General features: G+C 37.3%; 1 protein-coding gene across 1 annotated transcript in view; it reads left to right on the top strand.

The window, feature by feature from the left end:
• Positions 1–18,757, top strand: part of LOC122808698 (alpha-2-macroglobulin-like protein 1) — a 488,551-nt gene that overhangs the window by 356,899 nt on the left and 112,895 nt on the right. The window contains exon 23 of the mRNA XM_044079684.1: positions 6,633–6,716. Within this exon, the coding sequence (XP_043935619.1) occupies positions 6,633–6,716 (84 nt within the window). The remainder of the gene's footprint in view (positions 1–6,632; positions 6,717–18,757) is intronic.

Raw genomic sequence — 18,757 nt, 5'->3', positions numbered from 1 at the left:
AAATTCAACTAGACTTCAGTTTTGTTCATATTTAGTTATCGACGTTATTAGGATATCCCAACATTCAAAATTCATGGTACAGTTCCCAAACCTCAGTCTTGTTGCAATATTCACATAGAACATCAGCTAATTATAAAAATGCTTTAAAGAAAGGTATAAAGCTAGATTTTCACCTAATGGTACTTATTTTACTAGTCACAGCTAACAGACTCCAGAACATAGAATATTATTTCATTGTTCCAGTAATATGAAGTGGAACATTTGTAAGCTTTGTTACTATCAAGTGATTATAATTATTAGATCAAAGATCTTAAAAAAATTATTAATTTATTTCCAAAAGGTAACAGCCTCTTTATAATCTACAAATATGTGTATACAGTCAGCTTCAATAACTTAAATTTATATTAATTAATAATATTAGTATTCCATAGTAATAAAGGAGCCAAACAGAGCTGCCTTTTTATTACATTTAATGTATGCTTTAGTAATAGATTTATTTGCAAATAGTGTTAGATTAAATCTAAATACTAAACCCTTTGCAATTATATATTTTAATTCTGAAGTACAGTTCTTTGAAGATGACATTATAGTAAGAATATTCTGACATATGTCAATAAATGCGTGATGTAAACTATCATTATAAACTTTATATGGTAGTAAACTGGTAAAGGCAAGAAGAGAAAAATAAATTAAAAATGTCGGACAGTATAATAGTAATGGTGAATTTATACATTGCCATTATGAATTATCTACAACTGTGGTACATATTTATAGTGAATAAATGTGAAAAACAGTAATAAATCTACTATTACCAGCACTTTTATAAAGTTACTTCTTTAATGCATTAATATCACTACAGAAAAATAACACTATTCCCTTGTTTTGTTTAGTTTTGCTTTTGCATAAAAACTGAAAGGTTCTAAAATACCAACTACTCAACTGTGCCTTCATATATTTATAGAAATGTAAGTATTCTTAAGTGGAGACACTGCAGTGACCACTGTGACCTTTTTAATTTTAATTTCAAATGTGTTTTCTTTGAATTTTAATATGATTGAAAACCTATTGTTCAGGTATTTGAGAACATCGCAGATGACTACATTGTGGGATTTGTCATTTTCAAATCGAAAAACTGGCTATTATTTAATTTGTTGCTTTTCTAGGTCTGACAATATAAACAGATTGTTGTTATTGTGCTTGTAGTTTACTGCTGCTAAGAAGACACAACTGGCCACAGCATGTGCCCACACACACAAGAGTGTGTAACTTTGTAGAAAAAACTGTTTATATTTTGGTAATAAATTAACTAAAAAAAAAAAAGGAAACATTTCCAACAGTTTGTCTTTCTTCTCCAAAACAGCAGCAGTAAACACTTCTGCATAATATTATTATTTTTCAAACTGCTATATTACAATACAGTACTTTATGTGTCCAAGTCACCTTCCATGGGTCATCATCTAATGGGGTTTGGCTTTCTTGGACTGAATGCCTTAAAAAAAAATTGTAACCATGAAAAAAAGTAAAGGGCATTCAGAAGCCATGCGAATGAAACAGCATTATGTCCTTAAGGGGTAATTTGCATATTCCCCAAGGGTCTCTGTCATAAGAGGTTTAAGGTATTATGCAAAATTCGTAGTTTTCCAGTCTTTTCTGATGTTTTGCCAATGAGGTTTTTCTGCATTACCATTTTACTTCACGTGTGCACCCGCGCGCACGTGCATGTGTGTCTGTGTGTGTGCGTATGTGTAGAGAGAAAGAGACATAGCTACACACACACACACACACACACACACACACACACACACACACACACACACACACACACACACACACACACACACACACACACACTAGCATTTGTCATATTGTAATAATGAATACTGTATAGTCTAGAGTGAAAATATTATATTTTAAGCACTGATGTTATTGCATTGCATATATATCTATAGCTATATATCTATATCTAATCTATATATGTGTGTTTGTGTGTGTGTGTGCGTGTGTGTGGGTGTGTGTGTATATATATATATATATATATATATATATATATATATATATATATATATATATATATATATATATATATTGACATACACACAGGTTTAATTATATATATGTGTGTGTGTACATATATATATATATATATATATATATATATATATATATAGATATATACATATATATATATATATATATATATATATATATATATATATATATATATATATATATATATATATATATATATATATATATACATATACACACACACACACACACACATATATATATATATATATATATATATATATATATATATATATATACATACACACACACACACACACACACACACACACACACACACACACACACACACACACAGGTCTACTTTACTTTACCAACACTAAAGATGAAAATAGTGAAACTTAAAATGCTGAACCACATTGTTTTTCCCAGGGCAAGTAAACACTTCCCCAACATGGGGAATAATGCCCTTTTCCCCAATGTAGTGCAATCGCGGAGTTGGTATATATAGTTAGGTTGGTACATGGGGGTATAACCCCCCACCTAGGTTTGTTTCAGATAGTACGGTGTGTTGTAGTGTAGATTTGGGCAAGCGTTTATTGCCCGGGAAAAACAATGTGGTCAGACATTTTAAGTTTCATTATTCTCATCTCAGTGACTTCATCTTAAGTGTCATGGACTTTCTATAACATAAAGTAGATCCACGCAGACACACACACACACACACACACACACACACACACACACACACACACACACACACACACACACACATAAATCAGTTTTTTAAATGTAGTCAGGTAAGGCTACATTGTATTTAGAGGAAGAATTATCAAATACTAAGTTGATGGGCCACTGTGAGCCCAATTTTGCATTTTGTTGTTGCATAAAATGTGGGCTTCTCTTTGCAATCTATCCCTATAAAATATGATAGACAATCAGTACTTAGTGGGAAGACTCCATTCTTAGTTTAAAGTACTCTTGAAGTTGAAGGTAGAAGGGAAGGGAATGATTTCAGAGCAATATACTTAGCAAAGAATAAATCCATAAGCTTTGTATACTATTTCCTCAGAATGCAAATGGGAGGTGGGACAGGCTGAACCATGCTAACGAAAGAGAATTAGAAATATCAGATTAAAACAGAAAAAAATGATAGAAATAAGGAAAAAAGTGGAGTTATCTTAGAAGCTGGCAGGGGAACAAGAACGTGGCATGTCTAAATGATAACATAATTCCCTGGATTTTCACTATCTTGAAATATAAATATACCTGACTACTCTGTATGTTAGGATAATGAAATATACCAGTGCTAGTAGTGAAGACAATACAATTCAAGATATCTCTCTAAGCATTAAAGCTGATACCAGAACAAAAACACAGGAATAATGCAAGTACAGACCTGCAGAAACAAGAGTCACTTATGTGAAACTTCATATAGTGAAGCAGGACAACACAATGAAAAGGTAGACGCATGTCAAATGACAGAGTAGCTTGTACAAACAGTGCCATTAGAAAAAAAAGGATGTACATAGTAAAATAATACAACCTTACATTTTTACAAAGCAGAGCTGAATTGAAGAGTTTGGATAATTATTAAAATCCTAGTTTAAGACTGTTAACTTCCTTACTTATAGAGATACCTTTAACTCATTTATTTTATGGAATACTTTAAAATGTTTTTCTTTTTTGGTAAAATCTGTAGAAATAATAAAGATAATATATGAGGAAACATACCATATTTAACAGTGTAATAAGTATGTTCATAAGAATGTACAGCAAGACAAGCAGCTATATTTACGTATATCTACAAAGTTATTCTTGCCAAGGCCAGCATGCCATGAAAGATAGGCAGAGCAGACAAACATCACAAAGACAAATTATCAAAAAACACTAAGACAAACTATGTGTGAACTTCTGGAAGAGCATTTCTTTGGACCACTAAATCTCAATCTGACTCACCCAATAATCATTGAGAGTGCACACAGGTTCCTGAAACCCCTAGTCAGAAGAGATCACTTTTGAGTTGGATTAAGTTTAAACTATTTTATTTATATTTAACATTTGTTAACCAGGAAAGTCCAACTTGGAACAAAGCCAATTTTCAGTGGAGTCCCCTGGAGAAATGCTCCAGATGCATGTCTTTGTCATGTGAGAGGAAACCGGAGCACCTAAAGGAGACCCACACAAACACAGAGAGGACATGCAGACTCCACAGAGAATGCACTCCAGCCAAGAATCGATCCAGAGAACCTCTTACTGTGAGGTGACAATGCTACTGCTGCACCACTGCACCATCCGTATGCTATGCTATCTAATGACTACACTTTCTTGCCAAAAGAAGATGCTGCAAGTCATTAGGGGTGGAAACCATTTTGTCATCAGGTCATAAAGTTTGTGCATACAAATGTTTTTTTTCCCCTGAGGTAGTCAAGAAAATTAAAGAAAGGAAAAGAAAAGAAAAGAGAATTGTTTGATTAAACACAATATTTACTTTCACAGATTCTGTTCCAATTTGCTTTAATTACCCACTGAGATAGTAATATATTGGCAGGGTAAACAGTTTTCAGATTTTAAGAGCTTATCTTAAAGCAAGATCTCTGTTGCTTTTTACACACTGTGTCGGTATGTTAAAGGAGTTTAACATAGCGAGACAGCTTTAAAAAAAGCAATGGAGATCTCTGTTGCTTTTTTAAACCTGTGTCGCTATGTTAAACTTTTTTAACATAGCGAGACAGTGTTTTAAAATTGACTTATACTAATGGAAAAAGTCCGGGAGACCCAACATTTTTCCATTAGTATAAGTCGATTTACAACGTGCACGCTGGCCAATCAGCGTGCACATTTTGGAATATTAATGGGGGGTCATGGTATAATTGAAGTTATTATACTTTACTGGATGAGAGTACAGAAGTATATTTTTATGCTAAAAAATGCACAAATAGGTCAACGAGGAGAGTAATAGTTTTAAATGATGCTGCAGATTAAATATGCCTATTTTAGAAGTCAAAGTCTGCTTTGTTCTTTTTCTTATGTTATGGATTTTTATTATATGAGACATTAAGCAGATGAAATAGTCAGTCATAAATCTCAGTGATACCAAATGGACACTGAGTCCAAAATCTTGAAAGTTCAAAATACTGAAAACTCAAAATACTGAATTTCATAATGAAAAAACAGAGTACACTAACACTTACAATATTCCAGCACAACTACATAAAACATATTACCATTCTCCAACTATAAGCAGGGAGGAAAGCCCCCCTGCACCCCCAATCTCCTGCTGCTTAAATATATAAACTCCAAGATCGCACTCCACGGAGGAAAATAGCAAACATACCATTACGTGCTTCATGTGTACCTGTTGTAACCTTAGCCATGTCCCCTTTTAATTTGCTATACAACAACATAACTCATCTTAGTGTAGTAAAGTGCGATCTTGGAAATTATATATTTAAATAGCAGGGGGTGTGGGGGGTGCAAGGTCGGGCTTTCCCCCCTGCTAATAGTCGAAGTAAACTAATATGCTTTCTCTTTTATTTGTTTCTCTATGTCCTTCTGGTGGAGTACAGTAAGTGTTAGTATCCTGTAGTTTTTTTGATATTATGAAATTCAGTATTTTGAGTTTTCAGTATTTTGAACTTTCAAGATTTTGGACTTTTGAATTTCAAGATTATGAGCTTTCAAGATTTAGAAGCAGACTCATATATATATATATATATATATATATATATATATATATATATATATATATATGAGTCTATATTAGCTAGTCGAAGTGTCAAAAGAGCGACCGCTCTTTCATCAACTGCTAATATGTGAAAACACACAATGTCGACCGGTCTGAACAGCTATTCTTTTTCCCAGGGAAAAAAATCAAAGTGCCATTGTCAGAACTTTGCCTTTTCCTCCAGTATGGTGCAATCTCAGAGGTGGTATATTTAAGTAAGGAGGTGTAGGGGGCACAGCCCACCACTTTATTTTGTTTGTGGATTTTTTTTTTTTTTTTTTTTTTTTTTTGTGGGGAAAAAAAAATTACTCTTCAATATGTTTGACTTTGTGTGTTTTCGCATATTAGCAGTCGAAGAAAGAGTGCTCGCTCTTTTGACACTTCGACTAGCTAATATAGACTCGACATATATATATCTATATATATATATATATAGATATATATATATGTATATAGATATATATATATATATATATATATATATATATGTGTATAGATATATATATATATATATATATATATATATATATATATATATATATACATATATATACATATATATATATATATATATATATATATATATATATATACACACACACACACATAGATAGGTAGATATAGATATAGCTCTAGATATAGATATCTTGGTCTATTTCAGTTGATAGAGTTACCATAACATCAAACCGAAAATTATTGAGATGACAACAATGAGTGTATACAAGACTAATGGTGTACAAGCATGAAACCTATAAGATCGTACAATTCACAGTTGTTAAATCACAGTGTCTAACATCAGTGACTGTTTCTTAAATCTTATCAACAAAGAATATTACTTGTATCTTTTACACTAGAAATGTTTCTCTTTGTTTTTCAGGCACTTCTGTCAGTGATGTTTTTATTATGCAGCCTCCTGCTAATGCTGTTGAAGGGTCTACTTTAATCAGGTTCCAGTTTGTTGGTAAGAAATTTGTTCCACATACTATGAACTTCATTTTTTGTCTGTGGTGAGATTATTTCTAAAATGTGTGGCTGAAACTTTGCATTTTTAAGAGAAAATTCAGATAATCATTTGATAAGCCACACTTCTATAGTTTAACTACACACACACACACACACACACACACACACACACACACACACACACACACACACACACACACACACACACACACACACACATTCACACACAGACACACACGCGCACACACACACACACACACACAAAGACATGCACATTCTCACACACACACACACACACACACACACACACACACACACACACACACACACACACACACACACACACACACACACACACACACACACTTGCAGTATCCACAACTGTTTGTAAGCTACTGAGCCCCCCAAGCCTTTCTGTGTTGGAGGGAAGCCTCCCAGCTTATCAGTGGGAGTAGCCTATCTACCACAATAGGAGTGGTTTCTGACCCAGAAATTGTAGTTCCTTGTCCATTTGGGCAGTCTTATCATCTCTTTCAACTTTCTAGTTTAAAAGCCCACATTTGCACTTGTTTCGTGCCTTTCCTGTAACTAGGCTAGTCCAGATATATAATTACTGTATCAAGGACTGTTTGTAAGCTTCTGAGGACCCAAGCCTTTTCTGTGTTGGAGGGAAGCCTTCTTGCTTTTGAGTGGGAGTAGTAAGCACTAGGTAGGCTAGTTACCAAAAAAGGAGTAGTTTCTGGCCCAGAAAGTGTAGTTCATTGCCTGTTTGTGCAGTTTTTTCCATCTCTTTCAACTTTTCTGGTTTAAAAGCCTGCATTTGAGCTTGTTTCTCACCCTTCCTGTAACTAGGCTAGTCCAGATATATAATTGCTGTATCAAGGACTGTTTGTAAGCTTCTGAGTCTCCCAAGCCTTTCTGTGTTGAAGAGAAGCCTTCTAGCTTATCAGTGGAAGTGGTAAGCACTAGGTAGCCTTTCTGCTACAAGAGGAGTGGTTTCTGGCCCAAAAATTGTATTTTTTTGGCAGTTTGGGCAGTTTTTCCCATCTCTTTCAACTTTCTGGTATAAAAGCCCACATTTGCGCTAGTTTCCCACCTTTTCTGTCACTAGTCTAGTCCAGATACATATTTGATGTTTCCAGGACTGTATGTAAGCTTTTGAGCCCCCCCCCCCCCGAGCCTTTTTCTGTTGGAGGTAAACCTTCTAGCTTATCTCTGGGAGTGGTACGCACTAGGTAGCCTATCTACCACAAGAATAGTGCTTTTTGGCCCAGAAATTGTAGTTTATTGGCTTTTTGGGCAGTTTTTCCATCTCTTTCAACTTTCTGGTTTAAAAGCCTGTGTTTGCCCTTGTCTCCCACCTTTCCTGAAACTAGTGTAGTCCAGATACAGATTTGCTGTATTCAAGAATGTTTGTAAGTTTCTGAGCGGTTCCAAAAAGTCTGCTCTTCAATTTTTCTCTTAGATCTGCTAGTTCTCTCCTCTCCTGCACTTTTACTAGCTTATTAGTCTAGCACCTTACCAGATATCTTGTAGCAATTATTGTAGCACACAAAAGTGCTACCAGCACTAAAAGTTCAACAAGGAAACAGCTCCAGTGCTTATTATTAATGCCCATACCTCCAGGTGTGTCTAAAGATCAGTTCTCTGTGCTTTCTGCTATTAACCTGGTGAACTTGGGCATCCTGAGGCAGTGTAGCAACTGCCTCATGTACAGTGACAACCCTCTCCTCTTACCTCCCAACACTCAGACTTGCAAGAGGTGCACTTATTTATCCAAACTGGAAGCCACACACTCTCCAACCAACTGGGATAGGTAGTCAAGAAGAGAAGGTCAACACTTTCACCAACCACATAGAACACATAGCTCTCCAGAACACACACCAGCTCTGCCTTTATATAAAAACACAAACCACACACCCACCTTCGTGGAGGCTCTCAATTAAAATCTATCCAAACAGCAGAGACCTCCAAGGCAGAAACACACTCCACTACCACAATGCAACACTAATCATGAGACACATAACTCTACTAAACAGTGTGCCACTCATCGCAACCCCCTAAGGCATAACAGCATGCCCAACACACTAGACATAGGTAACTCGATAGTGAGGCACACTGATGGTCCACTCACTAGGTTGAATAAGGAGAAAGCAACAGTCAGCTGCCTGTCAGGTGTCAGGATCTGCCACATAATGCACATACTCAGGTCCCTCAACAACAGGTAACACTATGACTCTATTATTGTACATGTGGGTGTGAATGACCTGAGATGTACCTCCTTGGACTACATGAAAAGAGACATGGAGCAGCTCTCAGATTATGTAGCCCAGGTGGGTAGGAGCCTAGCCCTAAGCAGCCTCCTACCATCACCCAGAATGATACCACAGTACAAGCAGAAAATTATTGATTTCAACAACTGGCTAAGTTTCTGGTGTCAGTCTAAGGGGATCCAATATCTGTCTGCCTGGGATGACATGATTGAAAGACCTCGATACTTTGCCAGAGATGGCCTGCATCTGTCACCCCTGGGCTTCCGGATACTGGCCAAGGCTCTTGCCACCTTTGTAGTACCTTTTTAGGTGGTAGTCCAAAGACCAAATTACTACAGGAACAGCTACAAACAAATGCAATTTGATGGTCATGCTTCTCAATGCTAGAAGTCTAAATATCAAAATGTACTCACTCAAAGTACTCCTTGAAATGGAGAACATCGACATTTGTGCTGTATCAGAGACCTAGTTCAAGAAAGCAGCAAGCATACCTGCACTACCAGGCTATAACTCATTCCACACCTTTTGGCCACAGAACTTGGACCAAAGCTCCAAATGTGGTGGTGTTTCCATATTCATAAAGGATGCGAACACCTCCAGACTGGTTTCCCAGCATAACGCATCAGAGATACTTCAGGTGCAGCTAATATTGGATAAGACAGCGATTCAGGTCATAGATTGCTATATGTCTCCAACCATGTCCCATGACTCACACTCCACATTCCTAAGCACCCTAGAGAATATTGCAGTCCAACCTAACACTCTCATACTGAGCAACTTCAACTACCCCTCCGTTAACTGGGAAAACTGCTCATGTACCAATACATTTGCCCAACGTTTCCTGGAATTCATTAATTTCAATGCCCTGGACCAGCTCGTTCTTACTCTCACTAGAGGTAGCAACATCCTTGACCAGGTCATTACTAACATGGGCGACCATTGCTCTACACAATTAGTCAACTCCTCCCTGGTTAGATCTGACCATAAACTAATCAACTTGGAAATCCACATTCCTACCACCCACCCCGCAAAGGTATCCACCATGAAAAACTTCTCCAAAGATAACGTTGGACTCCTAAAAACAGAGGTGGCTAACTTCACAGCACCCATGCAAAAGGAGAATAGTTGCATGACCACTGAATCATACACCACTGCACTGTGCGAACACATACACAAATGCATGGATCTCACCATACCCAATTGAACCAAGACACTCTCCTCCAAAAAAAGGAAGCCAATCTGGTAGTCCCATGACATAAACAAGCTCTACAAAAAAAGGCGGAAACTGATGCGGAATAAGATGAAGTCCCAAGACTGGAAAAACTCCCTTATCAACCTCAACAAAAAGTTGAGATCCCTCATCAAATCCTCTAAAGTTAGCTATGAAAACAGAATTGCAGCAGATAGTAAAGACAACCACAAGGCCTTCTATAGTTATGTAAAGAATCTCCACGGCAATACCCAGATTTGCTCTGAGATACTGTACAGTGGTACCTTCTATACCGAGCCAACAAATATTGCCAATATACTGGCCGACTGATTCAGTGCCAACTTTACCCCTCTCCCCCCCAAAGAACCAATCACAATACCAGTAGATTGCCAGGCACCCAGTAATACTGCTGTACAGGTTAAAACAGCAATGTCCAAGGCCAAGAATACAGCTTCTATTGGACCTGACAATATCCCTGGCTGTGTTCCACATGAACTGCAGATTGAACTGGCACCTCACCTGTGTGCCCTGTTCAGTCACAGCCTCACCTCAGGCTTTGTCCCTACTGAATGGCATACTGCTACAGTCATCCCTTTCTACAAAGGAGGAGCGACTACAGACCCTGGGAACTATCACCCCATTAGCCTGACTAGTCTGATATGCAAAGTTATGGAATGAATCATCATGGACCTAATAAATAAGGATATAGGGAATCTCCAAACACTGGATCCTGCACGGTTTGGTTTTGTGAAAGGCAGATCATGCCTGCTCAACAAGGTTGACTTCTTTGAGTCAGTCACCATAGTTGTGGATGATGGCAAGGTGGTTAATACAGCCTACCTTAATCTGGCCAATGCCTTTGATACCATTTTCCACACAGGAATCATAGAAAAACTCACTAAGCTAGGCATCAACCCCTATATCACTAGGTGGGTTGCAAACTGGCTCCCAGATAGAACCCACAGTGTGAAAGCAGCTGACTCCAAATCAGACTGCACACCAGTCACGAGTGGAGTCCCACTGTATTCGGTCCTGGGTCATCTCCTGTTTGGTATCTACTTCTCTGAAGTCCAGGCCAACAGAAAGGGACTCTGGCTGACAAAGTCCGCAGACGATTGCAAGTTGGGAGCTATTATTAACTCACCACCACCACTCGAACACAATGCAGGCAAAATGAGGCACCAGCTATTAGAACATGTACCAAACACGATTTATTGCTTCAACAAAACGAAAGACTAGACTAAGCGCTTTCACCAGTCCACCTGGTTTCATCAGAGTCATGACTCTGATAATTTGTTCCACGGATTTACATATGAGATTAGTCAGGCTAATGGGTCTGTAGTTTCTTGACTCAGTTGAGAGTTCACTCTTGTGAAGCAGGATGACCATTGTAGTCCTCCATTCTCATGGTGTAAAGTGTCTTTTGAGGCTATAGTTGAACAATGACTCAAATGGTACTAATAGGTCATGTTTCAAGCTGTTTAGGAGACATCCTGGAATTTTGTCAGGGTCAGATTAGGCTATGTTTTTTGGCTTTAGTGAATGCCACCAGGACCTGCTCCCTGCCCTAAGTTGGTAGGGAGTTATGCTAGCAGGTATTTCATGGGGGATGTGGGGGAATAGGGGGTGAAGCTTGAGCTGAATTTGCCAGTCAGCAGATTCACTAAGCTGTTCTGCTGAATTAAGGTGGCACCATTGACCACCAGGTTGGTACACTGTTGTGTATTTTGTTTGAGGTTACAGATATAGCTGTAGAAGGCCTTGTGGTTGTCTTCAGCATGTGAAGCTATTTTGCCCTTGTAATTGGACTTATTGGGTATATTAGTCCTCTTAGTTTCCTGTTTAATCTAATTAGAGAGCTCTAATCTTTATGAGAGTTACTGTTTCAGATTTTAGCCATTATCATTACTTCTTTTCTTTTCTTTCTTTATTTACATTTCTTTACTGGGAAATTCCAACTGGACACAAGTCCTTTTTCAGTGGAGGCCTGGGGAGAAAAGGTCCACAGAACAATAAATAAGCAGCAGAGTGCATGAAGCACAACTGAATATACATACAATAGCAAATAATACATACTGCAGGAAACATTAGCTATACACACAATATGAAACATGTAATGAACAGATATACCAATATCTAGCTAGAGACTAGGAATAAAGGTAGGATTTTTTTCTTTTGTCATATATGCTGTTGAGATTAGGATTCCACTAGTATGGTTTGTTTTTAGAGTTTGTTTTGGGCTTAGTTCTAGTAGGTACAGCAGCTTTTATGCAGACATTTACATGTTTGTACAGGATATCTGTGAATAAGTTGGCATAGGTGGCTTTGAACTCAGGGTTAGAAGAGGCACTAAATTCTGATAAACTATTACTTAATAGTATGTAGTTTGCTTTGGAATAGTTCCTATCTGTTACAGGGTTTGCTAAGGTTTAGTTTTATTTTGAAGTAGACAGCTTTGTGGTTAGATCTCACAAGTAAGGACATGACACTTGGAGGTATGCAGCTGTCTCCCATATTGTTGAGTACCAGGTGTAGTATATTTCAACCTCTAGTGGGCATGCACACTATCTGGTCAAGGGTATTTGTGTTAATGATTTCCAGGAATCATTGTGCCTGCAGGTCTGAGGCTAGTGTATGCATACTCTCAACTGTCCAGATTTTTACAGAATGTCCAGATTTTTGCCCCAGATTTTTGGTCTGGTCCTCATAAAATTTGTGTTTTTCTGGCAAATCACTGGAATGATCTGAGGCTTGAAATCAATAATAATGACATATATTTCAGTTTCAGACTTCAAATCCTTAAGAAAATGTATGTTAACACAAACCCGGTCACTCTAGCAACTTTCTAAGTTTATAAGAGCAATATTTAAAATCTGTCCCTATTTTTGGGCCTTTGCCCCACCATTTTGTCAGGCTTTGTCCAGATTTCTTGAACTAAGAGGTTTAGAGGTATGAGTGTATGTTTCATAGTCTATACAGTGGTATTTAATGTTTCCAGTGAATAAGGTACTTCATTTAATGGTGAGTGTCTCCAGTAGGTCTAAGTATGAGCAGTGGTTTTCTTGAGACATGAAGGGTGACCTATAATTTGCTAGGAAATGGTATAGGTCTTTATCTAGGACGATTTGCACATGAATAAATGCCAGGGAATCATCCTGTTTAACCAACCTACAGGTATGCTTGTTCTAATATAGATCAACACTCCTCCACCTGAAGCCTTGCACTTCTGGAATACTTTCTGTGGGTTTAAGTCATGTCTTGATACAGCATAGATGTCTTTGTTTTCCAGAGTGAGGAGAGGTTGTAGAGTGTGACGTTTCTTGTTCAGACTCTAGACTAGCATTGAGCAGTAACACCTTTAGGTTTTCTTGAGTTTTATTTGCTATGTCGGTAGGTTTGTCAATTTGGCATTGCTTGAAAAAGGCTGTTAGAAGGAGGATAAAGTTTTAGCAAATATTTGGAAATCTAGGGGGGGGCACATACACACCATCCTTTGCAAAGCCATATTGTTTGGTTAGCATGTCCTCCCATGTTGACAAATATTGAATACCCTGGAAAGACACAAGAAACTATGCCATTTATTGAAGTCCTCATCTTTTGTTCATGCTGTGGTATCATTATTGGAGAAGGTAGAATACTGCTCATGCTAGGCACATACCTGTCTGAGACAAATATTCATACAGATCAATAATGTCTCTCTTGATATAGTTCATTGAGGTATGTCTCAGTTCATTTATGCCCACATGGACTACGAAAGTATCATACCGGTAGCTGTGGTGTAGTGACTTGAGCAAGTGTGTAACTTGGTGGACAGTGGCACTGACTCAAGATAAGCAACTCACTGTTATCTTCTCCTTGTTCAGTCTGGTGAGTGGGGTATCTGTGTGTCGTGCAAGTGCCCTCCTGTGACAAAAGTGCTGCATAATGTGTTTGCTTGCCTTATGCGCTATGCTGTTGGGGCTTCACTAGGTGCAGGTGTATGTGTGGTCAGAAGCATAGTGGGCTCAATCAGCACTCTGGGTTATTACCCTGAACCAGCATCCCTCCACCATGACTTTTCAAGTAAAGAGCACAAAAAAAAATAAACGTTACTGTATTAAGCCAGTTGCTACATTCTATCGATTGGCGTATTATAGATCCATGCCCCCCCTCAGTGTTAAACTCAAGAGAGAAAAAAAAAGAATGTTACTTCTTCTGGCACCCCATCCGGGTGTCTAAATGTACAACACCCCCCAGCCATTAATTTCCCATGCCTGTGTCCTTTCCCCAACACTCCTCCATTTTATTAATAATAATAGTAATAGTAATAACAATAATATTAATAATAATAATAATCATAATTTATTCTTCTTATTAAGTGTAGCAAACTGCTGGTTGCAAATGTAGAAAACAGTTGCTATTGTTTATACCCTGCCTCCACAAAATGATAAGCTCTTATGTTTTACTGATTGTGATCTCCCAATACTTGGCTGCCAGGGCATTTGCCCCTCCCTTCCTGCCTTAGCTATGCCATTGCTTTTGGTGAATGCTTTAGAGATTGCTGAGGATAGTTCTTCCCATTTATATGCTTAGAATGTCTTTGAGGTTTGATAAAATTGCTTTTTCGTGCCTCAGCATAAGTTGGTCTCAAACCTCTCAACTTTACCGAATTCCTCAGAATTTACCTGTTTTGAGGGCAAAATAATGGGGTGCCATGAATTCCCGAGTGGCCCCTTCAAATCCTGATTATATATATTTTTAGTTACTACTGACATCATTATGAATTGCCAGTATACCCAGCAATGTCAACAAAGTACAGGGGTGTGCGTGATGATATCTATTTTGTGAGGCAGTGCCTGACTGTCTGTCAGACACGTAGGAGACTCAAACAGGATAAAAAATAAAAAAAACAAGTTGTTTACAGCTGCTGCCTGCTCACGACAACTTGTAACACTGTAGCAGTCAACCAAAGAGGACATATGATGATGAACCAATGCCCCAAGGACTACTATTGGACTCTGCCTGGACTGGTCTGGATGCATAGCAGCAGAGCTGTGTAGCACAACTTCTGCAGAGCAGATTATAGTCTGAGGGACAGACAGACACCACATCTGCCCATCCATGCCTGCAGGATGAGGGAATTTACTTTCTCCTTGTCAACCTGAAGTAGGTAAGAAAAAAAGAAGATGACCAAGGATCCATACCATAATTCTGTGAAATTATCCTTTTCTCAGAGAAGCATTCATTTAACTTTTTTTTTCTGTGGTACGCATTAATTATTTAAAATAATGTTTCAGATATGTGAAACAAGTTAAACAAATGCTTCTCTGAAAAAAGACTCACATGTTCAGAAAGTCTCTGCTAGAGTGGGAGTGAAACAATTGGATGAAGGCAGAGGAGCCATTTGGCCAGCTGTGCAAAATAAGAGAAAAACTAATCAGTTCAAATTAATGCCATCAGGTAAACATACAGTGTTTTAAATCACCTGTATAGGTTTTGTGGGAAACAACATATTGCACTCAAAACAAAATGTATTGCAAAATATTTGTAGGGTGGATGCTAAGTGAAACACCTGCAGCATTTGTTCTGTTCTGCCGTGAGGGTCTATTTACTGGGCACTGATTACAATGAATGTGAGAACAGCTGGAAGTTATAAACACTCATTTTTATGCTTTGTCTAAGGTCTGCATGAAGGATTTTGATCAGATTTGGTATTAATTTATTTGTATATTTATTTACTTACGTTATACTTGATAATGTCAAGCAGGGCTACTACTGAGAGAATAATTGTCTTATTGCCATGGACAACCACCAACATACCTGTCAACTTCCTAACACAAGAAATCTAGATAAAGCCTTAATTAATGGGGGGGGGGGCAAAGACCCCAAAATAGGGACAGATTTTAAATATTTTTCTTATTAACTTAGAATGTTGTTAAAATAACAGGTCTTATGTTAGCTTCATTTTTCTCAACTACCTAACAAGAAATCTGGATAAAGCCTTAAATAGTTTGTTGGGGGGAGTGGGCAAAGAAGACTGAAAAATAAGGACAGATTTTTACTATTGTTCTTATAAACTTAGAATGTTGTTAGAATAACAGGTTTTGTGTTAGCTTACTTTTTCTGACGGATATTTATTTATTGACATTTGATTACTGGGAAAGTCTAACTGGGTAGAAGACCATTTTTAGTGTGGGCCTAATGAGAAAAGCTTCAAATTATTACAAAACATTTTAAGAATAATAATTTTACAGTCTTCAAAATAAAACAAAAACATCTGCAGGTTAAATAATTATAACAAAATAGACATACTACAAAAACATTGGTTAAGAACTGATTCACGTTATATGACAGTCTTTTAATATTCAAAGAAAGTTTAAACAGATTGTAGAGAAATTAAAGGTAAGTTAGCCTAATACAAGCAGGAATTGCAGTATGAAGTGAGAGAAACAGGTTTATGCTATATGTAGACAGAAAGTCAGGAAAGAAAATTTGATAGAAGAAAAGAAGTAAGTGTAGAAAGGAGAGTAAGGAGGCCTAATGAACAAAAAGGTACTTGTTCACATTTAGGGATCTAGTTTATCCTGGTTCTGTACAAGAATAAAGCCCGATTTTAGCTAGGAAGTCTTTCAGAGTGGTTTTCAAAGATGGGAGGGAGGGTATAGATCTGATAGATACAGGTAAGGAGTTCCAGGCCTTAGCAACCTTGTAGAAGTACAGACAATGCCCAGCAGACTTACTAGGTTTGTAGAACAAGGAGTTTTTGATCACTAGATTGCACTGACTTGACCAGGAACATAGTTGTGCAGAATGTGCTTTAGATTTATACAAGTTCAAATGTTAATATAGATAAAACAGTATTGTTCTGGTTATGTATTGTTATTTAATATTAGTGTAGTAGTTATTTTAATTTTTATAAAAGAAAATTGCATTTTAGTTTTATACAGGTTTAAAAGTTCATATAAATAAAACGCTATCTGGTTATATTTTGTGTCGTTTAAATTTTGTCGGTTCTTCAATTTGTGTTTCAATGTTGAAATCCCACAAGTCCATTAGAGTGGTATGGTGTTACATAATTATGTATGCACATTTTATGTTAATCAACATCCAGATTTTTGGCCAGTTGCACCTATTTTACCTATGCCTTTGCCAGATTTTTTTTTGTTTCAGGATGAGTGGTATGGTTGGTCTATGTGTATGTGAGTGTGTGGGGGGACACTATGTGTGGTGGATGTAGTTTGTGTGTGTTCTTGACAATATGTTTGTATGTAAGTTTTTTGAGTTAAGTAAAATTGTGTATGTGCATCTCTGCAATACTGTGTTTGTTTCTTTAAGAATTAAATGGTTGTCTGTGAACATGAAACAATTGCTACATCATCTTAGGATGCCCACATCTACCAATCTGGCTATGGAGACATTTGGAAATTGCATATTCATGTTGTCTACACCTGCATTTGGGTGGGCTACAGTAGGTTACAGACTGGCTTATACAGAGGTCCCCTTGGGTGGCCTATGGGGTTTGGCACTAGATTAGGTTAGACTGTGTTAAGATTTGATAGTAGTGCTGTTAAATACGCAAACTAGCTAAGCTTGTCTGTGCACAATAGCTTTGTTTTAGCCAGACTCAGTTACAGATTTCAGTTCTAATGGTAGATTTGTAGATAAAATGTATTCAAGATCAATACCTGGTTTTCTGGGTGGGCAGTTATTATTATGGATAGATGGAAAATGAGTGGTGGAAGAAGTACTTAATAGCTTACACAACAGACAATATCAATGCAAGAGGGGAAGGAGGGATTTGGCAGTCAGATTACTTTAAGGGGTAAAGGTGTGAGAAAGAGCTGGCAAAACGCAGACTTTCCCAGAGAGGGATCCAATGAAATAAAGCCAGTATTGGACCTCTAGTCCTACTGTTATAACTTCAGAATATTTAGATTAAAATACCTCAGCAGGGGTAGAGCAGACACAAAGAACAGGGGAAAACAGTAGCAAAGACAACCGAAAGGCACTGGAATGTAATGTAAGCTGGGAAATAATAAGCAGAATATAAAACTTAGTAAAACTGAAATATAAACAAGTGGAAAATACATAAGCACAAATCCTGGAGCAGAAGTCACAAAACTGCCAATACTGCAATCCCACCAAAATCTAAGGCACCAGACTATGCAGAAAATTATCAGTAATGTTGCTTATAGAAAAATATGCTGTCATAAATGACCAAATGAGGCTCATATTTGGGAGTAGTCCACAGCTCTGCCACAGATGTGAACAAAACTATAGATTTAAAGTCCAGACAGAGGTCCAAATACAAATGAATATTTCTTACAACTAATTCTACTTATGGAGACCAGGCCAGTATAATGTAAAAACAATGCCAGAATCATGTAGTAATACACAATCCTCCCAAAACTTCAAATAAATCTGCAAGAGTAAAGTCCCAAAGCAAACTAAAAAAATGCAAACAGAAAACGTTTTGGCGAAAACATGAGAAAAAAAAACAAAAAAGTGCAAAAAAAAAATCGCTACACAGGTTACTATCAGTGCAACGTAAAATATTTAAGCAGCATTTAAATAAAA

Source organism: Protopterus annectens, chromosome 8.part0 (assembly GCF_019279795.1).
Source record: "Protopterus annectens isolate FY-2018-M chromosome 8.part0, PAN1.0, whole genome shotgun sequence".
In the NCBI taxonomy this organism is placed as follows: Eukaryota; Metazoa; Chordata; order Ceratodontiformes; family Protopteridae; genus Protopterus; species Protopterus annectens.
The sequence above is the reverse complement of the archived record's forward strand: the minus strand, read 5'-3'. Positions and strand labels throughout refer to the sequence as shown.